Consider the following 24,983-nt stretch of genomic DNA (forward strand, 5'->3'; position numbering starts at 1 on the left):
AATAGATAAGGTAGAAGAGGAAGATTGTTTCCACTAGCGGGTGAAACTAGAACTAGGGGGCACAGCCTCAAAATAAGGGGGAGCAGATTTAGGACAGATTTGAGGAGGAACATCTTCACCCAAAGGGTTGTGAATCTGTAGAATTCCCTGTCCAGTGATGCAGTTGATGCTGCCCCTTGAATGGTTTGAAGGCATAGGTTTTTGAACGATAAAGGGATTAAGGGTTGGTGAGCAGGCATGCAAGTGGAGCTGAGTCCACAAAAAGATCAGCCATGATCTGACTGAATGTTGGAGCAGGCTCAAGGAACCAGATGGCCTTCTCCTACTCCTAGTTCTTATGTTCTTATAGCAGGGCACTTAGAAAAAACCTAATAGAGTTCCTTGAAGGAGTCACATGTGGTGTGGATAAAGGGGAGTTGGTAGATGCACTGTACTTGGATTTCCAGAAGGCATTTGGTAAGGTCCCACATCAAAGTTTATTTGGGAAAATAAAGGCATATGGTGTAGGGGGTAACATATTGGCATGGATTGAAGATTGGCTAGCTAGCAGGAAACAGTTGACATAAGTGGGTCTGTTTCTGGTTGGCAAGGTGTGACGAGTGGTGTGAAAATGGGACCAGAATTAGGGCCTCAACTGGTACAAATTATATAAATGACTTGGATAAAGGAGGTTGACGGTATGGTTGCTAAATTTGCTTTAGACACCAAGATAGGTTGGGAATAAATTGTGAAGAGGACATAGGAGGATACATGCTGACATAAACAGATTAAGTGGGTGGGGAAAGATCTGGAAAATGGAGTACAATGAGGGCAAATGTGAAATTCTTGATTTTGGCATGAAGCATATAAAAGTTTATTATCTAAATGATGAGAGACTGCAGACCTCTGAGATGCAGAGGGAGCTGAGCGTCCTTGTGCATGGATCACAAAAGACAGATGCAGCAAGAAATTAAGAAAACTAATAGAATGTTATTGTTTATTGTGAGGGGAATTCATTACAAAAGTAGAGAGGTTATGTTTCAGTTGTACAGGGTGTTGGTGAGACCACACCTGGAGTACTGTGCACAGGACTGGTTTCCTTATTTAAGGAAAGATGTAAATGTACTTGAAGCAGTTCAGAGTAGGGTTATTAGACTAATAACAGGGTGAGGTGGGTTGTGGATAGGTTAGGCTATACACTGGAGTTTAGAAGAGTGAGAGGTGACTTGTTTGAAATCTTCAAGACCTTGGGGCGTCTTGACAGGGTGTATGTGGAGAGGACGTCTCGTAAGGACATGCAGGAAGGAAAGGGTGGTAGAGTAGCTTTGTTATTATGAGATGAAATAAATACGATAGCAAGAAATGATCTTGGATTGGAAGATGTAGAATCCATATGGGTGGAGGTAAGAAATAACAAGAGGAAGAAACTGGTGGCAGTAGTGTATCGGACCCCTAGGTGTCGCTATACTGTAGGATGGAGACTAAATCGGGAGATAATGAAGGCATGTAAAAAAAGGTAGCACATTAATCAAGGGTGACTTTAATTTTCATGTGGATTAGAAAAGTCTAATTAGCAGAGGGCGCCTTGAGGAAGAATTCAGAGTGTATTTGGGGCAGTTTCATAGAACAATATGTGTAACGAAGCAGGTTGAGTGAACAATCTCAGAGTAAAAGATCCAAGAGGAAACAGTGACCATAACGTGGTTGAAGTTAGCATTCAGTTTGAGATTGAGAAATATGGGTCAGAAATAACTCTGCTGAACTTAAATCAGGATAATTACAAAGGGTGAGAATGGAGTTGGCTGCAGTGGGCTAGGAAAGGAGTTTAGCAGAAAAGGCATTTGACCAGCAATGGGAGACGTTTATGAAATTATCTTGTGACTTAAAATAAAGATTAACCCTGAGAAGGGGGATTAAAGGAAAGGGCTAAATAAACTATGGTTATCCAAGTAAGGATAGTATTAAACATATATTTGTTAAAAATTCATACAATGTGCCAAACATTAATGGTAGGCCAGAGGATTGGGAAAATTTTCAAAACCAAGAAAAGTTGACTAAAAAAAGATGGAGACGATAAGCTATGAGAGTAAACTAGCAAGTAAGATAAAAACAGATAGTAGGAGCTTCTTTAAATATATAAAAAGAAAGAGAGAGGCCAAAGTGAAGATAGGTCCCTTTACTGGGGAAATAATCATGGGAAATCAGGAAATGGCAAAGGAATTAAGTAAAAATGTTGCATCAGTGTTCATGATAGGAAACACTAATAACATTCCAAAATCACAAAATAATCCATGACAGCTGCCTCACCAGTGCTAATTTTATATCCATCAGCTTTTAGAAGATTGTGGTGGGTGGGCTGCATATGGTCTTCAACATATTGCAAAAATACAGAGCCCACCTCTCAGCTTGGCGTTGCACATCAGCTTTTGTGTCCTGTCATTTCTTCTGCAGTTCTCTTGAAGCCTGCGTTTAGTATTTTTATAGGCCTGATGTTGGGTTGCTGGAAGACTTGCATGTGCAAGCTTTTCTTTTGAAATGATGGGAGTTATTTTCATCATTCTCATCAAACCAGTCCTGGTGCTTGCACTATTCCAGGATGCGTACTGAAACTTGAGGATCTGATCACAGAACTGCTTCCATTCATCTGCTCCATCACTTGGGGAGGAAGACTGCAGAGTGGTCTGCAGTTGGGTAGCAAGGTCTAAGGCAAGAGAAGGGTTTTGAGGAATTTGACATCTAGGTTTAAGTTGTGCCTGGCAAGTTGATTTATGATATTTTGGCAGGGTCTTTATATACTTAACTTGAAAGAATAGTATGAGTATTTTAAAGGCTTCCTATGACCATTCTACCTGGATGTTTATACTCAGAGCCTCAACTCCACCATTTCCAGTTCTTATTTCCAGCCTTTGGAACCGTCTCAGGTCTGAAAGCTGCTTTCCAATTGGCTCAACAAAAAAAAAATACGCTGCCTCATTACAAATTTCCATGGATAAGGACGCAATCTTTACTAGTTCTATTAAGCTTGAAAAATTCATAATGCTCGTCATAGCCTTCCTTGCACCAAAGCTCTTCATGTTACCGCTGGGAAATAAGGGAGCGATGGGTGGTTTGCAGCTGGTGCTGGGCAATCTCTTGCAGAATGCCATATTAAAAAAGACAACACACTGCATAATCAGAGACATAAGGGGATTCAGAAAAGTAGGTGTGACACTAATTCGGTGGACGTGTACGCACCTCAATCATTCAAAGTGATACTTCACTCAGTCCTTAAACCCCACAAAATCACAAGTACTTGTAAACTTTGAAATAAAACAGGTGAGTTGGCAAGCTTGCCAACCTATAAGATATGTGGTAAATTCCTACTTACTGTGCAGCACAATTTGTGATTGTGAGCATCATGATTTCACTGCAGGCACTGAAAGTGTGGTTTTGCAATTGATCCACGTGATATTAAGTCTTTGCAGCAAATCACTTGCCCTACTTATGAGTTTCCAATGCAGTAAATCAGTGCAATTTGAAAATAATCAAATTAAACCTAATTTTGTCAAACCTTGATTTATTACTGTATGAGGCTTGAGAACACCTAAATCAGCGGCAAAAGTTTAGAATAATCACATTGGTAATCATAACAACAGATTATAGCCTTCTCCAGCTAAATTTGGGAACTCTCAAGGATGTGAAATAAATCAGAGGTCTGTTCCAAAAACAGTTGTGAATCTACTGGGAATGCGACGTCCACAGATTCTGCAACATCAAAAAAATGATGTAACCAAGCTTATTTATATGCGTTTTCCTTTTGTTCTTTGAGCTAATGCCAACATGAAATATTACCTCAACTGCAGAATTTTGGCCCCATACACTTAACTTGTGACTGAGTGCCTAGATTCCAGACCTATGACTGAGCATGTGGGTGGTTGGGTAGATGGCCAGTTTCTCAGCCTCTGACAATGCTGCTTGAAAAAATGATTGCTGCAGGCAGACACAATAGGCTGTTGAGAGCTTTCCCGGTGTTGCCCCCCAAACCCATAAGCTGAACACGTGGTCTCTGCTCGATCATCTCTTAAGAGTGATGTGACTCAGGTTTGGAGACTCTTGGGGACAAAGAACAGGCCTCCCATCAGTAGGTGGCTCTACATGCTGTGTACCAAAGTGCACTGTTGTATCATCAACGGAGTGAAACCTATGGAGAATTTTTAAATTCACTTTTTCATAGATTATTTACGAATATGTGCCAAAAAGATTATTCTGTATGGTTTATGTTTGAAATGGCTCTACCGCATGTGCCAGCCTTGGCTCTTATAAAAATTAAGATAGTATCAATGAAGAATCACAGCCTCAGAAATCTGATATGTTCAACCATTCAGCCACAGCTGAACAGAATGGAATGATTAAATCTGGGATTCCAGAATTCCCACCATATTTACAATTAAGTGAATTTTCTATGGGAAATAAAACCTTAAGGTTTTGCTTATGAAATGTAAATGAACTAAGTAACAAGAGTTTTGGTAACTTAAGTGCAAGTCACTTTGAGGTTCAGTTTCGCAAATACTGTCCTTTCCGACTTAAACTTCAATGGCACAAACTAGAACACAGACTACAAGAGTCCACCTACTCACCTTCATAGAGACCTGCACTGCCCCATCACCTAAAGATTCTGTCTTCTAGATCTCTCGATTTCTCATTTTATTATACATCATAATCTCCTTAAGCCACATATTCACATAAACCTCCTACAATTCTCTGACATTGAGTTTCTCTTTGTTACCTGTATATAATAGTAAGAATCTTTATTATTGTCACAAGTAGGCTTACATTAACACTGCAATTAAGTTACTGTGAAAATCCCCTAATCGTCACACTCCAGCGCCTGTTCGGGTACACAGACGGAGAATTCAGAATGTCCAATTCACCTAACAACACGTCTTTCGGGACTTGTGGGAGGAAACCGGAGCACCCGGACGAAACCCACGCAGACACAAGGAGAACTTGCAGATTCCACACAGATACCCATGCCGGGTATCAAACAAGGGGCCCTGGCGCTGGGAAGCAACAGTGCTAACCACTGTGCTACGGTGCTGCCCTTTTCTGCTCTGCCCATACTTCAACACTGCTCTGCTACCTTTCAGAAACCCGAAAGAGGGATTTCCGGTGACATCATGTAAGAGCAAGATGCACGAAAAGTGGCTCCCAGCAGGGTCTTTGTTGCTGATCCCTTTACCCAATTTTACAGGGCATTTTGGTGTCCAAGAACAAAGAACAATACAGCACAGGAACAGGCCCATCGGCCCTCCAACATTGTGTCGATCACGTGTCCTATCTAGACCAGCCACATGTATCCTTCTATACCCTGTCTGTTCATGTGCCTATCCAGATAAGTTTTTAAAGGTCGCTAACACATCTACCTCAACCACCTCACTTGGCAGTGCAATCCAGCCACCACCACCACCCTCTGTGTAAAAAACATCCCCTGCACATCTCCGCTGAGCCTTTCAACCTTCACCTTGAACTTGTGCTCCCTTGTAATTGTCATTTCCGCCCTGGGAAAAAGCCTCCAATTGTTCACCCTATCTATACCCCTAATAATTTCATAAACTTCTATCAGGTCGCCACTCAGCCTCCGCCTTTCTAGAGAGAACAATCCCAGTTTATTCAATCACAATCCCAGCTATGGCTGTTGAGTGGATGAACTTTTCCTGACAGTGAAATGTCAAAATCGTCAACTAAAAATCCCACTACTAAGGCAGTTCAGAAAGGTAGCCCGTCGAAGGAGGGTGGAAGAAGAAAGATGGTCGCCGCACCCATTACACTAGACACATTGACTGGTAATGGCACAGGAGTTGTAAAAATTTGGCAAACAGATGGACAGGCAGTTCGAACGGCAGGGCCTGGAGATCATGGAGTCCTTGGAAGTCACTGTCCAGGGGTCTTTGAGCCAGATCCATGGACAGTTGGCGAGAAACTCGACCGCAGTGCAGGCACAAGGTGAGACATTGAAAGGGGTGGAGCAGGTCTTGCCACGGCACGAGGGCTGGTTTGCCTTGCTAGAAGCGGAGTTGCTGCTGACGGCAGACAGTAATAAAGGAATTTCATCAGCCAGAGTGTGGTGAATCTGTGGAACTCTTTGCCACAGAAGGCTATGGAGGCCAATTCACTGAGTGTCTTTAAGACAGAGTTAGATAGGTTGTTGATTAATAAGGGGATCAGGGGTTATGGGGAGAAGGTAGGAGAAGGGGGATGAGAAAAATATCAGCCATGATTGAATGGCGGAGCAGACTCAATGGGCCAAGTGGCCTAATTCTGCTCCTATGTCTTATGGTCTAAAGACCCGAGGTCCGAGGTGGAGGACTTGGAGAACAGATGATGGCGGCTAAACCTCAGGTTGATGGGGCTGCCGGAGGGGGTGGAGGGCTCAAAGCCGATCCAGTATTTCGCCAAAATGTTTTCTCGATTGGAGGGAGGAAATGAAGTATTCGGCTGCACAGGCAAAAGCCATGGCCGAATGAGCCACCACGAGCAGTGATAATCTGCTTCCACAGTTATCAAAAGCAGAGGGTCTTGGAATGGGCGAAGGAGGTTCGCAATATCGACTAGGACTGGAACACGATGCGGATATACCAAGACATTGGGAGGGAGCTGGCAAAGAGTTGTTCGGCCTTCAATAGGGCAAAGGCAGTGTTTTATAATAAGGGAGTGAGATTTGGTGTGGTGTACCCAGCACGACCGTTGATCACAATGGATTCAAATGACCACTTCTTCGACATGCCAGAGCAGGCAGAGGCCTTCATCAGGGATGGTGGGGCTGCTGTGGAGGACTATGTGGGACTCTGTGTATGGAGGGGTGTTTGTAATTTGTGTGTTCTGTCGGTTTACATTTTGTCTGTTATGGGGAGAGTAGTAATAAAAAAGGGAGTTGTTGCTTTTCATTTGGAGGGGAGAGAGGATTGTTGATTTGGTGGGGGCTGGGGCAGGCATTGTCAAACTCAGGGGCGCGACCCGTGGATGGTTTGCAGGCGGGTGTCGGGAGGGTCGAGGAGCCACCTGTCGTGGCGCTCCCGACCGCATAAATCCGCGCGCAACAGCCGGCTTTTAACTATGCCGGTTGCCAGCAGCCTTCAAAATAGCCACGAACATACAAAAGAAATTCGGCCGCACTGTGTATGTGTGCCCGATCGTTGATGCACAAAACTATTTTTTTACACGGTCACAGCCTTTTTTTTTTACAGGTTTAGGGAGCCAAAGGGACCATTGGGGCCAAAGGGCCCTAAAACATCTCCTCCATTTTTGTCAGCAACAAACAAGGTAAGAGAAAATGGTGGACCACGAAGGTCAGCTGGCACGGGCCGTGAAGGTTGGCCAGCGTGGGTCGCGTAGGTCGGCTGGTTGGTAAAAATGGGTCCCTGGAAAAAAGTTTGAAAAACACTGGACTGGGGCACAGTAGTGGGAGAAAGGACATGTTGGCTGTTGCTTCCGGAGAGATTGGAGGGGGACCTTAGTGGGGGTAATTTTGCTAGTGAGAGGAGGGGTGGCTATCAAATGGGAATGGAGTGGGGGGGGGCAGAGGCTGTGGTCTATTGGGCCAGGTTGGGTGGGGCACAATAGGCCTAGCTGTGTATTTGTTTGGTGGTGGATGGGGGAGGGTGTGAGCCTCGGGGGGGGGGGGGGGGGGGGGGGGTGGATAGTAACAGTTAAATAGGGCTTTTCTTTGTCTAACCCTAGGGGTGGGACTGGTGGCCATCTTAGGTGGTCCTGGGACCCAGAACATGTGGTAGGAATATTGCATTAAGGAGCTGGTGGCTGACTCAAGGGGGGGTGGGGCAGGGGTGAGAGGCTCCTGGTGAAATTGATCATCTGGAATATGTGGGGCTTGGGATGTCTGGTGAAGAGGCAAGAGTTTTTTTCCCATTTGAAGGGTTTGGGGGCTGATGAGGTGTTCCTGCAAGAAACTCACCTGTGGGTGGGGGACTAGATCAGGTTGCGGAAGGTCTGGGTGAGTCAGGTTTTTCCCTCTGGGTTTAACAATAGGGCACAGGGATGGCGATTCTGGTGAAGAGGGTTCGCTTTCAGGCAGGGATGGTGGAAGCTGATGATGCACTGTCTGAAAGTGTGCGAATGAACAACTGGAGTTCGGGGTCAGTTGGGTTGTACAGGGCAGTGTTAATGTAAGCCTACTTGTGACACGAATAAAGATTGTTATTATTATATATCAGGAAAAGCAAGAGTCCCAATACCAACCCCTGGAGAACTCCACTGCAAACCCTCCTCCAGCCTGAACATTTTCCATTGACCATTACTTTCTGATTCCTTTTACTCAGCCAATTTGGTGTCCACATTGCTACTGATTCTTTAATTCCATGAACTACAATTTTTCTCACAAGTCCGTTATCTGGCACTGGATCAAATGTCTTCTGAAAGTTCATGAACACCACGTCAACTATATTACCCACAGCGATCTTTTCTGTTACCTCCTCAAAACCTACCAGCACATAACACATGGTTTCGCCTTTGGAAACCCATGCATGTTATTCCTAATGAGCACACATTTCTCCATGTGATTACTAATTCTATCCCGAATAGTTATTTCTAGAAGCTTGGTGTGGGAGGGAACCGGAACACCCGGAGGAAACCCACACAGACACGACAAGAAAGTGCAAACTCCACACAGTCACCCACGTCCGGAACTGAACCCAAGTAGGTGGTGATGTGAGGCAGCAGTGCTAACCACTGTGCCACCTTGCGATGATTTGCGAGAGCAGCTTGGTGACTAGCGTTTCTCTGATATATTTCCCTCTCTGTGGAGGAGCACTTGGTCCTCTGTTCAGCACTTCCATCAACAAGACAAGAATTCAATGATTTGTTACAACCTGTCAAACACCGAGCCAGGAAATTCTAACCTTTAGTGACATTAGGAACCATTAAGTGTGAGCAAGATGTCACAGCAACTCAGTGGGGTTTTGACCAAAGAGTAAGAAATTTATGTTACTGACTATACACAAGTGAACAACATGATGACAGGAATAGTTAGTTGCTATTACAGAATTGGCAACTACCTGTAGGCGATTGTACACGTGTCCTTGTACTCCTGGAGCTTCACACACACCATGTTCAGGAACTGGTCAGAGTATGCACTCAGGTCGTGCATTAAGTTCACCAGGTCCTGCATCGATTTCTCCACTACCACAGTGCTCTGCAGGGGGGGGGAAAAAAGCAACTCCTTAACATCAATCAAAACATCATTCTCAGGGAAAAATTATACAGTATTTTCTTTTTGCTGAAACATAACGTTATTCCCATCCCAGATTCTCAGACTGCTGTCGCCTTTTAGATCTATTGGCCCCACACTGGCTGAAACACCAAGATGGAATTAGGGCGACACTTTTTATTTCTCTCTTGCCTCCTCACAATAGCAGAGTAGAGAACAGGAGCTCGCTACAAACAGGAACTGTAATTCACTAATTCATACCATAGAGAGTTATCGTTTCGAAGAAGGGCCTCTGCACACTTGCACAGAAAAAACTTCACTTGTGAATTGTTCAGATGAATACAATTATTCTCGTCATTCAGCCGGTAGGTTTTTAAAAAAAGTTTTTGGGCAGATCGTCACTTCGATTTGTGAATTCTCCATGTCAGTCGTTTTCTTTTTGCCAAGAGTTTTTAGAACACAAGTTTTCTCCAAATGTGGTTTATTTGAAGAAGTAAAAATGCACAAGGGAAATTAAATAGTATTTTTTATTGCCCCTGTTATGGGTTCCAAACAAAGCTCGCCAAGCATGGACATCGATAACTCCTAGTCCCGCCAGGCCTCGGGAATTTTATGCACACGCAGACTGGGAGCGGGTAATGGTTGTGCAATCTGCCATTTTCATAGAATAGAATCATGGAATTTAAAGTGCAGAAGGAGGCCATTCGTCCCATCGGGTCTGCACCGACTCTTTCAAAGAGCACATTACTTAAGCCCACGCCTCCACCCTATCCCCGTAACCCAGTAACCCCACCTAACCTTTTTGGACACTAAGGGCAATTTATGATGGCCAGTCCATCTAACCTACACATCTTTGACTGTGGGAGAAAACTGGAGCATCCGGAGGAAACCCACGCAGACACGAGGAGAACGTGCAGACTCCGCACAGACAGTGACCCAAGCCAGGAATTGAACCTGGGACCCTGGAGCTGTGAAGCAACTGTGCTAACCACTCTGCTACTGTGCTGCCTAATTCTTCCGGCCGAGGAAAGGCCCCATGTACTTGCGCAAAAAAAGGAAACAACAGGAAAGCTGGGGCATGTGATCCAGGAGCGGAGCGCCAGAATTGTAGGCAGGGCACACATGAAGTGTAGCTGGGCGATGACTGTCCACTCTCACACTTTCCCACCCCAAGCCCTAGTTGCCGTCTCACTAAGGGGAAGTAGCTGTTCGAAACCTAATTCTTGTGCAGCATGTCTACAATTCAGAGCTCACTGAAGTGGGCACTGAGTCTGCACGTTAATATGATGCCTGCATTGCATGTCCCTTCATAAAAATTCTTTGTAACTGGCATAAATCATTCGTGTGTAAAAATGGCAATTTAGCGAGTATTGTTATCTTCAGAATGAAATACAAACATATTTACATCAGCCAAAAAGTAAAAATGATTATTTTCCTGCAGCACATTTTCCATGTCCACATTTTATAATCTTCCATTCGATAATTCCCTTGGGAATTACTTGGGCATCACAGATCAGGAAAGACTGTGTCAAATGCTCTTCTTTCACTGAATCCGATGATTAGTTTTTCTCTCACCCAAAATCGCAAAACCTGGAAGCCCACCGAGAGGCCTTGGTATAAATTGGAAACATGGGCTGCTGGATAATTGCGCTATGTGATCACTTCAGGGTATGAAATCATTCAAATGTGAACTATTCCCAGGTGAATTTAACCTGCTAAAATAAAAACTGTACAGATTCTGTCGGATATATCATGATGTAGGATGGCACAGAAGGATATTGATGACTTGGTGAGCTCTTGATTTCAACAAAGAGTATTGCAGAGCTGTACAGAGAGGAGGTGAGCTCCTTCCAGAGCGAAAGAGAAAATGGCCGTCAAGTAACCCTGTGCTACGACCACAAATCTATCAACTAACTCAAAAACAAACCTGCGATGAGAAAACCTGCTTACCCTCTGAGCAAGGACAACTGATCTGCCCATTTGAGAATGAGAATGACATAAATGCATTCCTCTTTTTATTCACATATGAGATGTGGGTGTCGCTGGCTCGGTCAACATTTATTGCTCATCTGTAATTGCCCTTCAAGAGGTGGTGGTGAGCTGCCTTCTTGAACTGCTGCAGTCCCTGAGGTGTAGGTACACCTACAGTGCTGTTAGGGTAGAATAGTAAGAAGATTTTTCCACTTGTTGGCAAGTTCAAAACTAGAGGATGTAGATAGATATCAGATGGCCACTAATAAATCTAATGCAAAATTCAGCAGAAACTTCTTTATCCTGAGATCAGTTTGAATGTGAAACTTGCTACGGCAGGGAATAATTGAGGTAAAGAGCATTGATGCATTTAAGGGGAAACTAGTTAAGTATATGAGAGAAAAAGGAATAGAAGAAGGTTCATAAATAAAGTTGGGTGGAGGAGTTCAAGTGGAGCATGAACATCAGTTGGGTCGAATGGGCTGTTTCTCTGTTGCATTTTCTATGCATATTTTTGTTTTGTTGTATTTATTAGATGCAGCAACAGTCTGCAGCTATTTAACTTGATGGAAAAAGAAGATAAAAACTTAATTTTGCCCACATTAAATTGTGGATTCAACTGAACTGCTGGATTGCACTTCAGCCACGTGCCTTTCAAGAGATTTACTCCCACCAGTTGAAAACAGAACTGGTCCCTCTGTTCAATACCCCGTTACCTCTGCTTAAGCTTGTAAAACAAAACCTCGAACAACTCAATACAGAAACACCGCCATGAACAGCGGTGCATAGTCATCTGGATCCTTTATTGGTCAAGAAGTGGCCGGAAATAAATTAGCCATTTCATGCCAGCAAATCATAACTCACGACATACACAATTGAGTACAACTTGCATGGCGTTGTCAAAGGCACGATTCACTTGCAATATGAACTGTGAGAAATTTACCAGCTAGTTCACGCTCCAACAGGAACAGGACTGGGAAAAATGTATCTGGCACATGTCAGTGACGCACAGCAGATAAACATTTCTGCATTAACTCTGGTTAAACAATTTTCTTTAAGCTCAGAGAATATTCAGCTCACCTGTTGGCAGACAGAAAGGATTGAATGTTTGCTTATTCTTAATTATAGAGGAGGTAACCGACCTGCCCCCTTTTGGCATCCTCATTCTCCTAAATCTACACCAATAGGTTTTTAAAACATTCTTCATTTTCCTCCCAGCTCTGACAGGGCTTATTCAGCAGGGGCTTCCACTGACCCATGATGGGCGCTATTCATGAAGGACTGGTTTCAAATATATAAATCAATGTGTCAGGAAAGGAAGCCTAAATCCAAAGCAATATCTCTGAAGGGAGCTGCAATTGGTACCGATTTGTTCCACTTCATGAGGTCTCACCTGTCTGCAGTACTGTACACAGTGCAATAATCAATTAAACTGAGGACCCTGACTGGCCCCAGTGCTCGATGAGGTACACTTCCATAGACATCACCCCACCCCATCCCAGCCACCGTAATCTGCAGAGATACATGGACAAATACCGATTCCAGATCAGTTGGAAACAGCAGGGGGCGGAAACAGTAAATGAGTCAAACAGTCACATCTTCGCAGCAGCACAGAAATTAACAGTGATAAATTTGATTTGGAGAATGGTTGATAAGCATGTGACTCAGTTAATTGAACATACTATGAACCACTTCTTATCTATCCTCAATATATTCACTCAAGTTGAGTGCACGATCAGGAAGGTCAAGTGGGAAGACTTGATTTTCATACAACTGCAAGTCAGGATCGCTGCGGTTTTGGATTTTTTTGAATACAAGTGCATATTTAAGAACTCAGCGGCCAATTTAAATGAGTATGCCACCACCATCACAGATTTTATCAGCAAATGTGTGGACGACTATGTGCCAAAGAAAGCAGTACGCACGGTCCCCAACCGGACACCATGGCTCAATCGCGAGATTGACTCCCTACTGAAGGGCAGGTCTGAGGCGTTCAAGTCAGGCGATCCTGATCCATACAAGAAATCCAGGTACGACTTCCGCAAAGCCATCCGAGATGCCAAGAGAGAATATCCGACCAAGCTAGAATCACAGACTAGGGTTGCAGATTCTCAGCGGTTGTGGCAAGGCCCAAACAACATAACGGGCTACAAAGCAAAGCCGAGCAGTATCTCCAGCAGCAGCGCACCCCTTCCCGATGAACTCAATGCACTCTATGCCCGGTCGAGCAGGAAAACAATGATCCGCTGTCGAGTGCTCCAACGGCCCATAACACACCCATACCCACCATCACAGCTTCCAAAGTCAGATTGGCTTTCCTGAAAGTGAACTCTCGGAAGGCGATGGGTCCCTGGTCGTGGACCCGGACCAGCTGCTAGATGTGTTCGCAGACATCTTTAACCTGTCTCTACTCTGCTCAGCGGTCCCCATCTGCTTCAAGAAGACCATCATCATACCGGTGCCAAAGAAGAACCAGCCAAAGTGCCTCAATGACTACTGTCCGGTGGCCTTGACTTCAGTCGTAATGAAGTGCTTTGAGAGGTTGGTCATGTAGCGCATCACCTCCATACAACCAGAATGCCTTGATTCACTGCAATTCGCATACCGCCGCAACTGGTCCACAGCAGACGTCATCTCCCTGGAGCATCTCGACAAAAAGGACTCCCATATCACACTCCTATTTTATATACTACAGCTCCTCCTTCAACACCATAATCCAGGTCAACCTCGTATCAAAGCTCCAAAACCTAGGACTTGGCTTCACCCTCTGCAACTGGATCCTCGACTTTCTGACCCACAGACTGCAATCAGGAAGAATAAACAACAAAATTTCCTCCACAATAGTCCTCAATACCGGGCCCCGCAAGGCTGCGTGTTTAGCCTCCTACTATACTCCCAACACACACATGACTGCGTGGCAAAATTTGGTTCCAACTATTATGTATTTATTTTATTTTCATGTACTTAATGATCTGTTGAGCTGCTCTCAGAAAAATAGTTTTCACTGTACCTCAGTACACATGACAATGAACAAAATCCAAATATGCAATTTCAGAAAGTGATTTTATACCTCTTCCTTTGCTTCAGTCTTCAGCAGAAGTGACCTATTGTCACAGCTGTGTTGGTAACAACCTGGAACTGCCAACATTTTGGGTAAGGGTGGGATGGAGCTCACTGTTTCTCAGAATTCACTCCTCCACCCCCCCCCCCCCCCCCGACTCAAAACTTCCTACGCTTCTTTCTCCTGTAAACTGCTCAGTGGAGTAAAAGAGAGCGGTAGCTTGTAATTATACCATTCACTTGCAGAAGCTTTGTTACTTCCATACCAATACATTTATATCTCCCTCACTCTTCAGCTGGCACATCAGCATTCTCCCAGCTCACAGGGAAAACAGGCAGTCTAATCCCAGGTTTGCAGTGAGTTAGTTGATAGATTTGTGAAAACAGCACAGGGTGACCTGGCTCTGGTCATAGGGAATTACCGATCTTGGAACGCAACTACATGCTTTAACGTAAAGGACTTGGGAGGTTTTTTCATTTTTGCTTTGTGCAAGTGGCATAACTATCTCTGAGCAATGGGCTTTTGCATGCCACACATTACATGAGAATATGAAGACCATCCTTCCCACTGGATTATGCTACAACTGGCCTCTCATTGGTGACATGGCACTCAACAGGAAACATTTTTGTAATGCCAATGCCATAAGCAGGCTACGAGGTGCTTTTGTGAAATGACACCAGGTTCCGATGTGAATGAAATTGTTGCATTGCCTGGCGCATAGCAGAACTTTCTCTCCTGCTGTGCCCCTTCAAATAAAAGATACTTATTTTCCAACTTCCAGAGGAAACAGGTTGCAACCAACCTGAGTAAGGATAGTGGAGGCTGATTCAAAGGAAAGCAGATCTAAGCTTGTGAAGCATTTTTAGAGCTATGGGAAAAGAGCACGAGAGGAGAACTAATTGGTAGCTTGTTCAGAGAATCAATACAGGAATTATGGGCCAAATGGTGTCCTTCAGTGCTGTACGAGTCTCTTGGATGCACGCGAGCTGGAGTTACTGCTGGATGAGATCACATTCAGCCAGCAATTGCTGCAACTCCTTTGCACGGCACCTCAGCACAAGACATTTATTTTATGTTCATCCTTTAGGAGGCTAAGCAGTTATATAATTAAAGAAAACGTTGGTTCAATAATGTTACGGGTTCTGTATGAAATCAGCAGAGTGTGCCCTTCACAAATCAGTTAATCAGTGCTGAATGAGACAAAGAGAGCTCCATTCCACAATTTATGAAAGGTGAGAGAGGGAATTATAGACCAGTTAGCCTAGCATCTGTTATTGGAAAATTTAGAGTCAATAACTAAAGATAGACTGACTGAGCACAGAAACGCAGAATCTTTACAGTGCAGGAGGCCGCCATTCGGCACTGGCTCTCTGAACGAACATTCTACCTTGTCCTACATCCCTGCCATACTGCAGATTCTTCCTTTTCAATTCCTTTTTGAGTTCTTTGATTAAACCTGCTTCCAGTACCCTGTCATGAAGTTCATTCCAGACTCTAACCACCGCCTGGGTGAAATTCATTTGCCTTCACAGCACTTGTACTCTTATTGACAATTATTTTGAGTCTGTGCCCTCTAGTTCTTGATGCTCGCGAGTGGGAACAGTTTCTCAAGATTTACCCTGTTCATACCCCTCAGGGTCTTGAATACCTCTATCAAGTGTCCTCTCTGCCTTCTTTTCTCCAAGGGAAACAGTCCTAACCTCTCTAATCCATCCTCATAGCTACAGTTCTTTATCCCTGGAAACATTCTTGTGAATCTCCTCTGTACTCTTGCCAATACCTTCAGATTCTTTCTCAAGCACGGCACCAAGAACTGGAGGCAGTACTCCAGAGACCATGGTCGGAATTCTCCGACCCCACACCGGTCGGAGAATCGCCGGGGGGGGGGGGCGCATCACGGCAAAGGCGCCAGTGCGGCGGAGATTCTCTGCACTCGACGGGCCAAGTGCCCACTGAGTTTGGCCGAGCCCAGCCGGTGCCGTTCACGTCTGGTCCTATCCGGCGGGAGCTCGGCGTTCCTGCTGCGGGAGCCGTCCTGGTGTAGGGGAGGGGGGATCCGATTGCAGGATCACTGCTCCTAGGGGCCAGATGACGCCGTTGTAAAACGCTCCGGCTTTAAGACGGCGTGAACACTTAGCCCCAATATTGGAGAATCCCACCCCTAATTAGCACCTTTTCGTAGTTCAACGTGATCTCCTTACTCCTGTACTCATTGCCATTATTAATAAAGCCGAAGATACAATATGCTTTATTAACTTATCTCTTAGCATGCCCTGGCATATTCAATCACTTATGTACTCTGTTCCTTCACCTCCTGTAGAGTTTATCCCTCTACTTTATACTGTCTCTCCATATTCTTCCTGCCAAAATGAATCACTTCACATTTCTCTGCATTGAACTTCATCTACCACTTGTCTGCCCAATCCACCAATTTGAATGTCCTTTTGAAGTTCAAGACTATCCTCACTACAGTTGACAACATTTCCAATTTTTGTGTCATCTACAAATTTTGAAATCATGACCTGAACACCACAGTCTGGGTTATTGAAACACCTCGAAAATGTTCAGCTGATTAGAGAATGTCAGCATGGATTTGTAAAGAGTTGGTCATGACTGACAAATCCGATTAAATTTTTTGAAAAGTGATTAAAGTAGTGGACAGGGGAACATCTAGACTTTACAGAAGTCAATTGATAAAGCCCCGTAAGCCCCTGTTGGCTTAAGTTGAAGTTCATGGAATTGAAGGCAAATTATGGACCTAGTTTGAAATTGGTTGGATGCAGAGAGTAGGGTAATGGGCAGGAACTCCAATTGGCAGCCCAGGGCCAGCGGTGATCTGTAAGGATGTTTGTTACAGCCTCGTCTATTTACTGAATGCATAATCTCAGATGATGGGATAGAAAGTTCAATTTCCAAGCTTGCTGTTGGTGCAAAGATAGGTAGATGTTTTTAACCCTCTTTACTCAAACAGCAATTGATACTAGATCAGCCCCATTACATTTGGGATTGATAGATTTCTGTTAACCAAAGGTATTTAAAGGATATGGGGCAAAGGTAGTCTGTGAATTAGGTCATAAATCAGCCTTGATTTCATGGTGTGGCAGAACAGGCTCGGGAGGCTAAATAGCCTATTAGTGTCCTTGTATTCCTTCCGATGCCCCTCAGCCTTCAGTAGCTTAATTTCTCAGCAAATCTTGAGAGGTGGGTAAAAATGCACAATGATTTATTTACGTCACACAATGTCTTGAATTCTCATACATGCTCATTGAGGGTTGGCACCAACACAGCAATGCACAGTTCATTTTCACCATCTTCTGTTTTAAACTCATTGTGGTAAAAATCACGTATACACATTCAGTGTTCATAAGCTCCCAGAATTGGTGCAATATAATGCTTCTTTTCTCAAGAGCCAGACTGTGTTAATGTTGGCCACACTTTACTGTGTATATAAGGGAAGGCAATACATATCAGGCACTCTCCCAAGAGCCAGACTAATATTGAAGTAAAAGCACACCAAGTAATTTCCCACCTTCCTTTCTTGGATCAAATGCCTGGTGTTAACTTGCTTCTTTTTGCAATATTAATGCTACACACATGTGTGCAGTGTCATGTGGACAGAAAGCCACAACATAACATAAATTATGTAGAACTTTAAACACAAACAGGTAATCTGGCCCAATAGGTCTGTGTTCATAGAAGCAGAAGTCCTAATATTCACCCTGTAGGACTGGACACATGGGGAAATACCATTGCACAGCATGTTTCAATGAATCTCCATGCATTTGTGGAGTCTCTCTTGGTTAAGACAGTAAGATAGCCCAGGCCTGATGGAAACCCATCAATAAAGATCCTTGATCAAAAGAAGGTCCTTGATTAACCAGTAAAGAGGCAGATCAGAAGAAAAAAATGTCTTCTACATTAAAGTAACACTACATTACTACACAGATACAAGCTTCTGTTGTAACTCAATAACTTTCCAGGACTCTTTTTAAAATGCACACATTTTTTTCCTTAAGCTATAACCCAGCTGAGAAAACAGCTGGACGACCAACCTCCAAATCTCATCGAGTTGCACAACTGAGCTGAGGTTGGTTAAAACTGTCACCAATTTCTCCCTTGCCCCCCTCCTGCCAGTGCCTTCATATTGCCTTCTCCTACCCTGGAGCCTGTTCCTTCATATTGCCCTCTAATACCACAGAACTTCCTGCCTCATGCCGACCTCTCCAACTGGGGAGTATTTGCTTCGTATTGCATTTCATGAAGGTACGCCCCAGACAAATGGCTTCTGATATGTAGCTAGAGACAGACCTTTTGCACTGCAAGGGATTGTCTGTTTCCTTGACTATTTTAGTTCATTAAAGTGATCATTAACTGTTGTCTCCTTGGAAAGATTGCTCTTCAGTTTCTCCACTTCCAAAGAACAATCCAATTAAAGAAAGCGAGATACTCCCGTGTGATGTATAGATTATAGAGATGCTAATGTCTTCAGTTTCTCAAAGTTACTTTCGAATGTAGTACATCATGGATACGATGAGCCTTACAAGTTTCAACAACATAGTTAAAATGAATGTTCCAATACTGAAGCAGGTAGCATAATAACAATTAGGCATAATTTGCTGTCCAAAATGCAACTTAATCAGCTGAACTGTATTAATACATGCTGCATGTCAACTGATTTCATCAAATCAGTGGACCATTGCAGGCTGTCTCTCCTCCACCGTTGGGAAAAGAAACAAATTTTAAGCTTAGACACAAATTCCCAGTAACAATATTCATAATTAAAGCACAGGAAAAAGCAAGATGCCCCTTCTGAAGAAAGAAAATTACCTTTAACAGCATTGTGTGAAGAAAACAGAGGCGGTTTTAAGGGATGTATATTTGTATTCATAAATATTGGGAATAAGGTACAGTTTTAGTTGGGTTTAATTTAATGTTTCTGTGCCTTGTTAGATTCATACTGGCCGAAGGTGCTTGTGTGTGCGGAGGTTGATCAGGTTCCGACTGTGATAGAGGAAGCTACAGTGAGAAGAGTAAATATAGCTGCTTGGTAACTAGTGGCCCTTGTAAGGGAAAATAAACTTTAGTTTAAGTTGGAAGCTACTGGTACTGGGGGCAGGGAGCTAGAGAGGGAAAATCTCTCTCAGCTTTGCGAGAAATAAGCCATATCATGGAATCATGGTTAAGAAAGCCAGTGCACAGCTATTTGAGGAAACTAGAGAAATGAAGAGGGGTTTCTAGGGAGCCTGAAGTTAAAGGAACAAAGAGGAAATTGGAGCAGAACAGGGTACAGTTCAGTTTAAGTCACAGAACTGAAAAGAAGCTGGCTAGTGAGAAGTTAGAAAGATATCTGAAGTGGTTCTAAGGTTTACGATATCTTGCTACAGTTTGAGAGACGTTAATTGAACGAATTGTGGAAATCGTTGACTGAATATCAGAATTTGGCTGTAAAAATACAAGGGGTTGGTGCAAAACCTGAAATGGATTCGCTGGTAGAAATGGAGCAGAGGTTCTGTTCAAAAGATTCTTTCGGGAAAAGTGCAGTGGATTTCAGAACGCAACCTACTAATGGAAAGCCTTAATATCAGAGAATGTTTTAAAATGTATTTTTGGGAATGGAGTTTGGAAACTCGTGTTTGACTATCATCTGGGGGGCGGGGGTTGTGGATTCTGAGGAAGAAGTCCACAGGCACCAATTTGGTTTCAGAGTGGAGTGCATATTTGACCACTTGAGGTGTGCCTTAAAAAAGGGACTTTATGTGTCAAAGGGACCATTGAAGTTTATAATTAACTTTGTCATCAGGGTTAATCTTAAAACCCAGATGTAATTGTTAAGTTAAACGAAGGAGCATTGTACTATAATCCAATTTTTCCGTGTTTAATAAATGTATCTGTAGAGACTGCAACACCTGAATGTCTCAGGATAGGTATTCAAGAGTTAATGGCGCACAAGGTTTGTTAAACTGGCAGTGGGAGGATTGCGCTCATTACTATAGAAATGCCACTAATGAACCAAAAGCAAAAGGGGAGTCTCGAGTTATTCCAAGGTTGCACTGGGTAAGTACATTGTCCAGTGTAGTGTGGATCAGAAGATTCCTGCAACACACCTGGGCCCAGTGGCGAATGAAGGGAAAATAAGCAGGTATTGAGTCTCCTTTTGTTCACTATCTAGTAACCGCTGCTGAAAAGTGCTTGCAAGTAAATGTCAGGTGTGGATAGGGTCATTTGTGAGTGAATAGTGTCTATAGTTTCACTGCCTTGGCTTTAACATCAACAGCTCTCTCAGTGAGAAATGGCACCACCCCGCCCCCTGCCAAACTAACATGTATTCATGTAGCACCTTTAACAAAGTGAAATATCCCAAAGCATTTCACAGCAGCGTAATTAAATAAAGCTTCAGGAGAGTTTAAAAAAAAAACCTTATAATGGATCTCATTGATGACACTTCTGTGGAGAGCCTTTTGTTTAGTCATGGGCATATTTTTAATGATCTATTGGATGCTTCATAAGCAATAAAGGTCTCCACGCTGTGCCAAAAAAGTGCAAGGAACTGATGATTGATATTGTGTGGCAAAGACTGGAGGGATGGTGTGGATAGGATGAGATTTCAGGTTCACAGGAGCTAATGAAATGGGTCAAATGTTTTCCCATTAATTCTCATTGACTGGGATTTTAGTAGAAAGGAGCAGGTGAAAATACTTAACCTCTCTCAGCTCTCAGAACCTAGTGTTTGTACAGATTTATTTGAAGTACAGCAGTCGTGACTGTAATCAAGCCAGTGTATCCTTTTCCATCTCCAAGTGACTGACACCAATCCTTCTTTGTTAGTAGATTACAAGCAGGATAATGGGATACTGCTGACTAAATATAACTCAGCTTTCCAAGCCAAGGGTGTGGATGATGTCACAAAACAGTTAGACTCTTGCTCGAGTGCTAAATGTGCACAGGAACCTTGAGATTCGATCACTGCTTGTAAATCACTGACAGCTGTCCAATGTAGTTCTCAGAGGCCATGAGTCTTTCTTCTCAAGTTGTCTACGCTCCCTGGTGCAAAGCAATGACATGCTGTGTGTAGCATTATTAGCAATGTTGTGAGGTAAAGTGCATTCAAGTTATGAATGATGGAAAGGAAAGTAAGTGAAGGAAGAGAAACAAAAGAAAGGAAGACCTCACTTATAGAGTGCTTAATCACATCTCCCAGGAAAATCTCAATGTTTTACACATAATGAGATAATGTATCTTGAAATCCTGGTGCATAACCAAGTATGGCAGCAATTTTACAGAGAAAGATTTCCACCAACAGCAATGATATGAACGGCCAGTTAATCTGTTTTGTGCTGGTTGCGGAAGGAATGTTAATTTCACACTGGAATAACCGTCTGCTCTTCATCAAATGGCACCAGGAGAGCTTTAATGTTCAAACAGGTAGATGTAGCCACAGTTTAATGTTTCATTCAAAGGACAGTTTTTCCAACAATGCTGGAGTTCCTCAGTTCTGAACACTGAAGTTTCTTGCGGCCCTGGGCCGAACAGTTGCCATACCAGGCTATGATGCAGCCAGATGTGATGCTTTCTATGGTGCATCTGTAAAAGTTGGTAAGAGTTAACATGGACATGCCAAATTTTCTTAGTTTCCTGAGGAAGTATAGGCACTGTTGTGCTTTCTTGGTGGTAGCGTCGAAGAGGGTGGACCAGGGCATATTTTTGGTGATGTGTACCCCAAGGAATTTGAAACTGCTAACCATCTCTACCTCGGTCCCGTTGATACTGACAGGAGTGTGTACAGTACTTTGTTTCCTGAAGTCAATGATCGGCTCTTTAGTTTTGCTGGCATTGAGCGAGAGATTGTTGTCGCTGCACCACTCCACTAGGTTCTCTATCTCCCTCCTGTATTCTGACTCGTCGTTATTCGAGTTCCGGCCCACTATCGTATCGTCAGAAAACATGTAGATGGAATTGGAACCAAATTTTGCTACGCAGTCGTGTGTGTACAGGGATTAGAATAGGGGGATAAGTACGCAGCCTTGCGGGGCCCCAGTATTGAGGACTATTGTGGAGGAGGTGTTGTTGTTTTTCTTACTGATTGTGGGTCAGAAAGTCGAGGATCCAGTTGCAGAGTGAGGTGCCAAGTCCTAGGTTTTGGAGTTTTGATATGAGCTTGGCTGGTATTATGGTGTTGAAGGCGGAGCTGTAGTCAATAAATAAGAGTCTGATGTAGGAGTCCTTGTTGTCGAGATGCTCTAGGGATGGGTGTCGGGCCAGGGAATAAGGTTCTTGTGACTCTGTCGCAACCAACATACCTTGACCTTCAATTCCATAAAAGCAGCTTCTAAAGAAAGATTAACTAACATTTCCATCGCATCTTGCCACAAATTTCAGGATATACGCAAGTATTTCAATGAATTTCTTGGAAATGCAAACTCCTGCTAAGTAGATAAAATAAGCACAAATGTGACATGTCTAATTCCTACAATGAGCAAGGATGCCAATTTGTTGCCCATGAGTCCTGTGTTACGACCAGTATTAACCTGTGCACTCATGCTGACTAACATATTAGTCAAAACTTCCAAAACCTCAGACGCTCAGACCATTCCAGCTGCCTGATTGGAGCCTAGCCTGGAATGGAGCCCAGATGCCAATTGACAAGATATACACTGCTTAAACCCAATGTGCTGCCTACTTGCTTCAAGCTCCCACACATATTTTTATTTTATATCGTCAATGTTATTTTGTAAATTTTAGAGTAACCAATTCATTTTTTCCAATTAAGGGGCAATTTAGTATGGCCAATCCACCTACCTTGCACATCTTTGGGTCGTGCAGGCAAAACCCATGCAAACACAAGGGGAATGTGCAACCTCCACACGGATACTGACCCGGGGCCGGGATCGAACCTGGGACCTTGGCACAGTCAGGCAGCAGTGCTAACCACTGTGTCACCGTGCTGCCCCTTATATGATCATTGTTGACAAAGTTCTACTTTTGACTTCCCACATGGTTTTAGTCATTCCAAGATATGGGCAAGCTTTTCTCATATTCTATGTAGTCTTCCTTCTGTACAATCTCTTTAGATTTTTCTGAAAATGCAAACTGGTCATTCAGAAATCGTGCAGTGGAGAAATTGCCCGACTCACTTCGTTGGTCTAATTTGGAAGCATCTTCCAGGTAAAAATAACAACGTTTTGAAAGATTATGGAAGAATCAAATGAAGAATTCTGTTTGAAATGGAATTTCAAGTAACCCAAACTAGACACAATAAGGTGCATAAAAATGTCTCGTAATGACTGCTGTGCGATCCATTATCTGAGCTCTTTAATAATTACTCGTTAATACCATCTAAGCACAAAGCTTTGGCAACTCTAAACACATGATAAAAGATAACTTTGCAATGCACTCAAATTAGACCTTCAAAAGCCCTTTCCAATCAACGTCTTTGTGTGAAGAAGTACAGCAGTGTTAAAAAATAAAAATGGAACTGTTGTCAAGGAGATTCTGTAGAAAAGGCACAAGGTATAGAATTCACAGCAGGGAGACTGTGCCAAGGAGGGGATATTGTTGAGGTGGGTGGTGGTGGGCAGGAGGTGCAGCGCTGCAATGGCATGAAAATACCGCAAACAGAGCATTCAGTGTAAGGGATACTTTGGATGGAGAGGAGGAGAAGGCACACAAGAAGGCACACAAGAAAGCACAGTAAAGAGGGCATACAACATTGGAGGAACCATTTGGAGGTGTGTGCTATGGGAGGCAAATTGAAAGGTGCACAGCACACATAATTGGCAAAGTCCACTTTTTGAATGATTGTCATACATTGTCTGTAACTGTTCCCCATTCCCTCGGTGGGCTTACCTGCCCACTCTTCCCTCTGTGACTTTCGCCATTGATCAATGGTGGAACCCAGGCAAGTCAAGTAACTGCTCAATTGGCAGAATTGAAGACTGGCTGACAGTCAGTGTTTGCTATTTGAATGAAATGAAAAATGAAATGAAACGAATGAACGAATAAATGAAAATCGCTTATTGTCACGAGTAGGCATCAATGAAGTTACTGTGAAAGCCCCTAGTCGCCACATTCCGGCGCCTGCTCGGGGAGGCTGGTACGGGAATTGAACCGTGCTGCTGGCCTGCCTTGGTCTGCTTTAAAAGTCGACTTAGCCCAGTGTGCGAAACCAGCCCCTATTTTAAAATGAAGAACATTATCCAGAATCCCCATGCATGCCAGAAACTGCTACATCCAGGAGCTGGGAAGTCAGAAGAGTTGATAACGTTGAACAGTGCAAATGCAGGGAGGAGGGAAAGCTGGTCATCTGCACAGAAATTATGATAGCAAAGTACTCACTTTTATATAGTTTTGTTTTTTCACCTATTATATAATAAAGAGCTGCATGAGGTTTCTGGCAAAGTTCATTTCCCAATGCACTTGCATTGTAATTCTATTCAAGCATTTTAAAAAAGTTTTAGAAATAAAAAAACAAACTGAACTCCGTATATGCCCATAAATAGCCTGAAATCCAATGTAATGTGGAGCATGTTTAGCTTATTTGCTTGCCATACTTGCAGGCCATTACTCATGGGTGCTTTTCATTTTACATTTTCTTTGGAGTTATTTGACAGCTTTTCTGATTTTTGTTGGTAAGGGGGAGGTAGCTCAGAGAAGCTGCATCACTTGCAGAAGATGTTGAGTGTTGGAGGATCTCTGGAGAGTACATAGTTTAGGAAGCACCAGAGGGAAGGCATGCAGTGTAGGCAGTACGGCATTGAGTGTGCACGATGGGGAAAG

At 43.4% G+C, this 24,983-nt stretch overlaps 1 protein-coding gene across 2 annotated transcripts in view; it reads right to left on the minus strand.

Moving 5' to 3' along the window:
* exoc4 (exocyst complex component 4) overlaps positions 1 to 24,983 on the minus strand; it is a 574,741-nt gene that overhangs the window by 111,508 nt on the left and 438,250 nt on the right. For both annotated transcript variants that reach the window (XM_038811812.1, XM_038811811.1), the window contains one exon: positions 9,027 to 9,163. In XM_038811812.1, the coding sequence (XP_038667740.1) occupies positions 9,027 to 9,163 (137 nt within the window). The remainder of the gene's footprint in view (positions 1 to 9,026; positions 9,164 to 24,983) is intronic.

Source organism: Scyliorhinus canicula, chromosome 11 (genome assembly GCF_902713615.1).
Source record: "Scyliorhinus canicula chromosome 11, sScyCan1.1, whole genome shotgun sequence".
In the NCBI taxonomy this organism is placed as follows: Eukaryota; Metazoa; Chordata; class Chondrichthyes; order Carcharhiniformes; family Scyliorhinidae; genus Scyliorhinus; species Scyliorhinus canicula.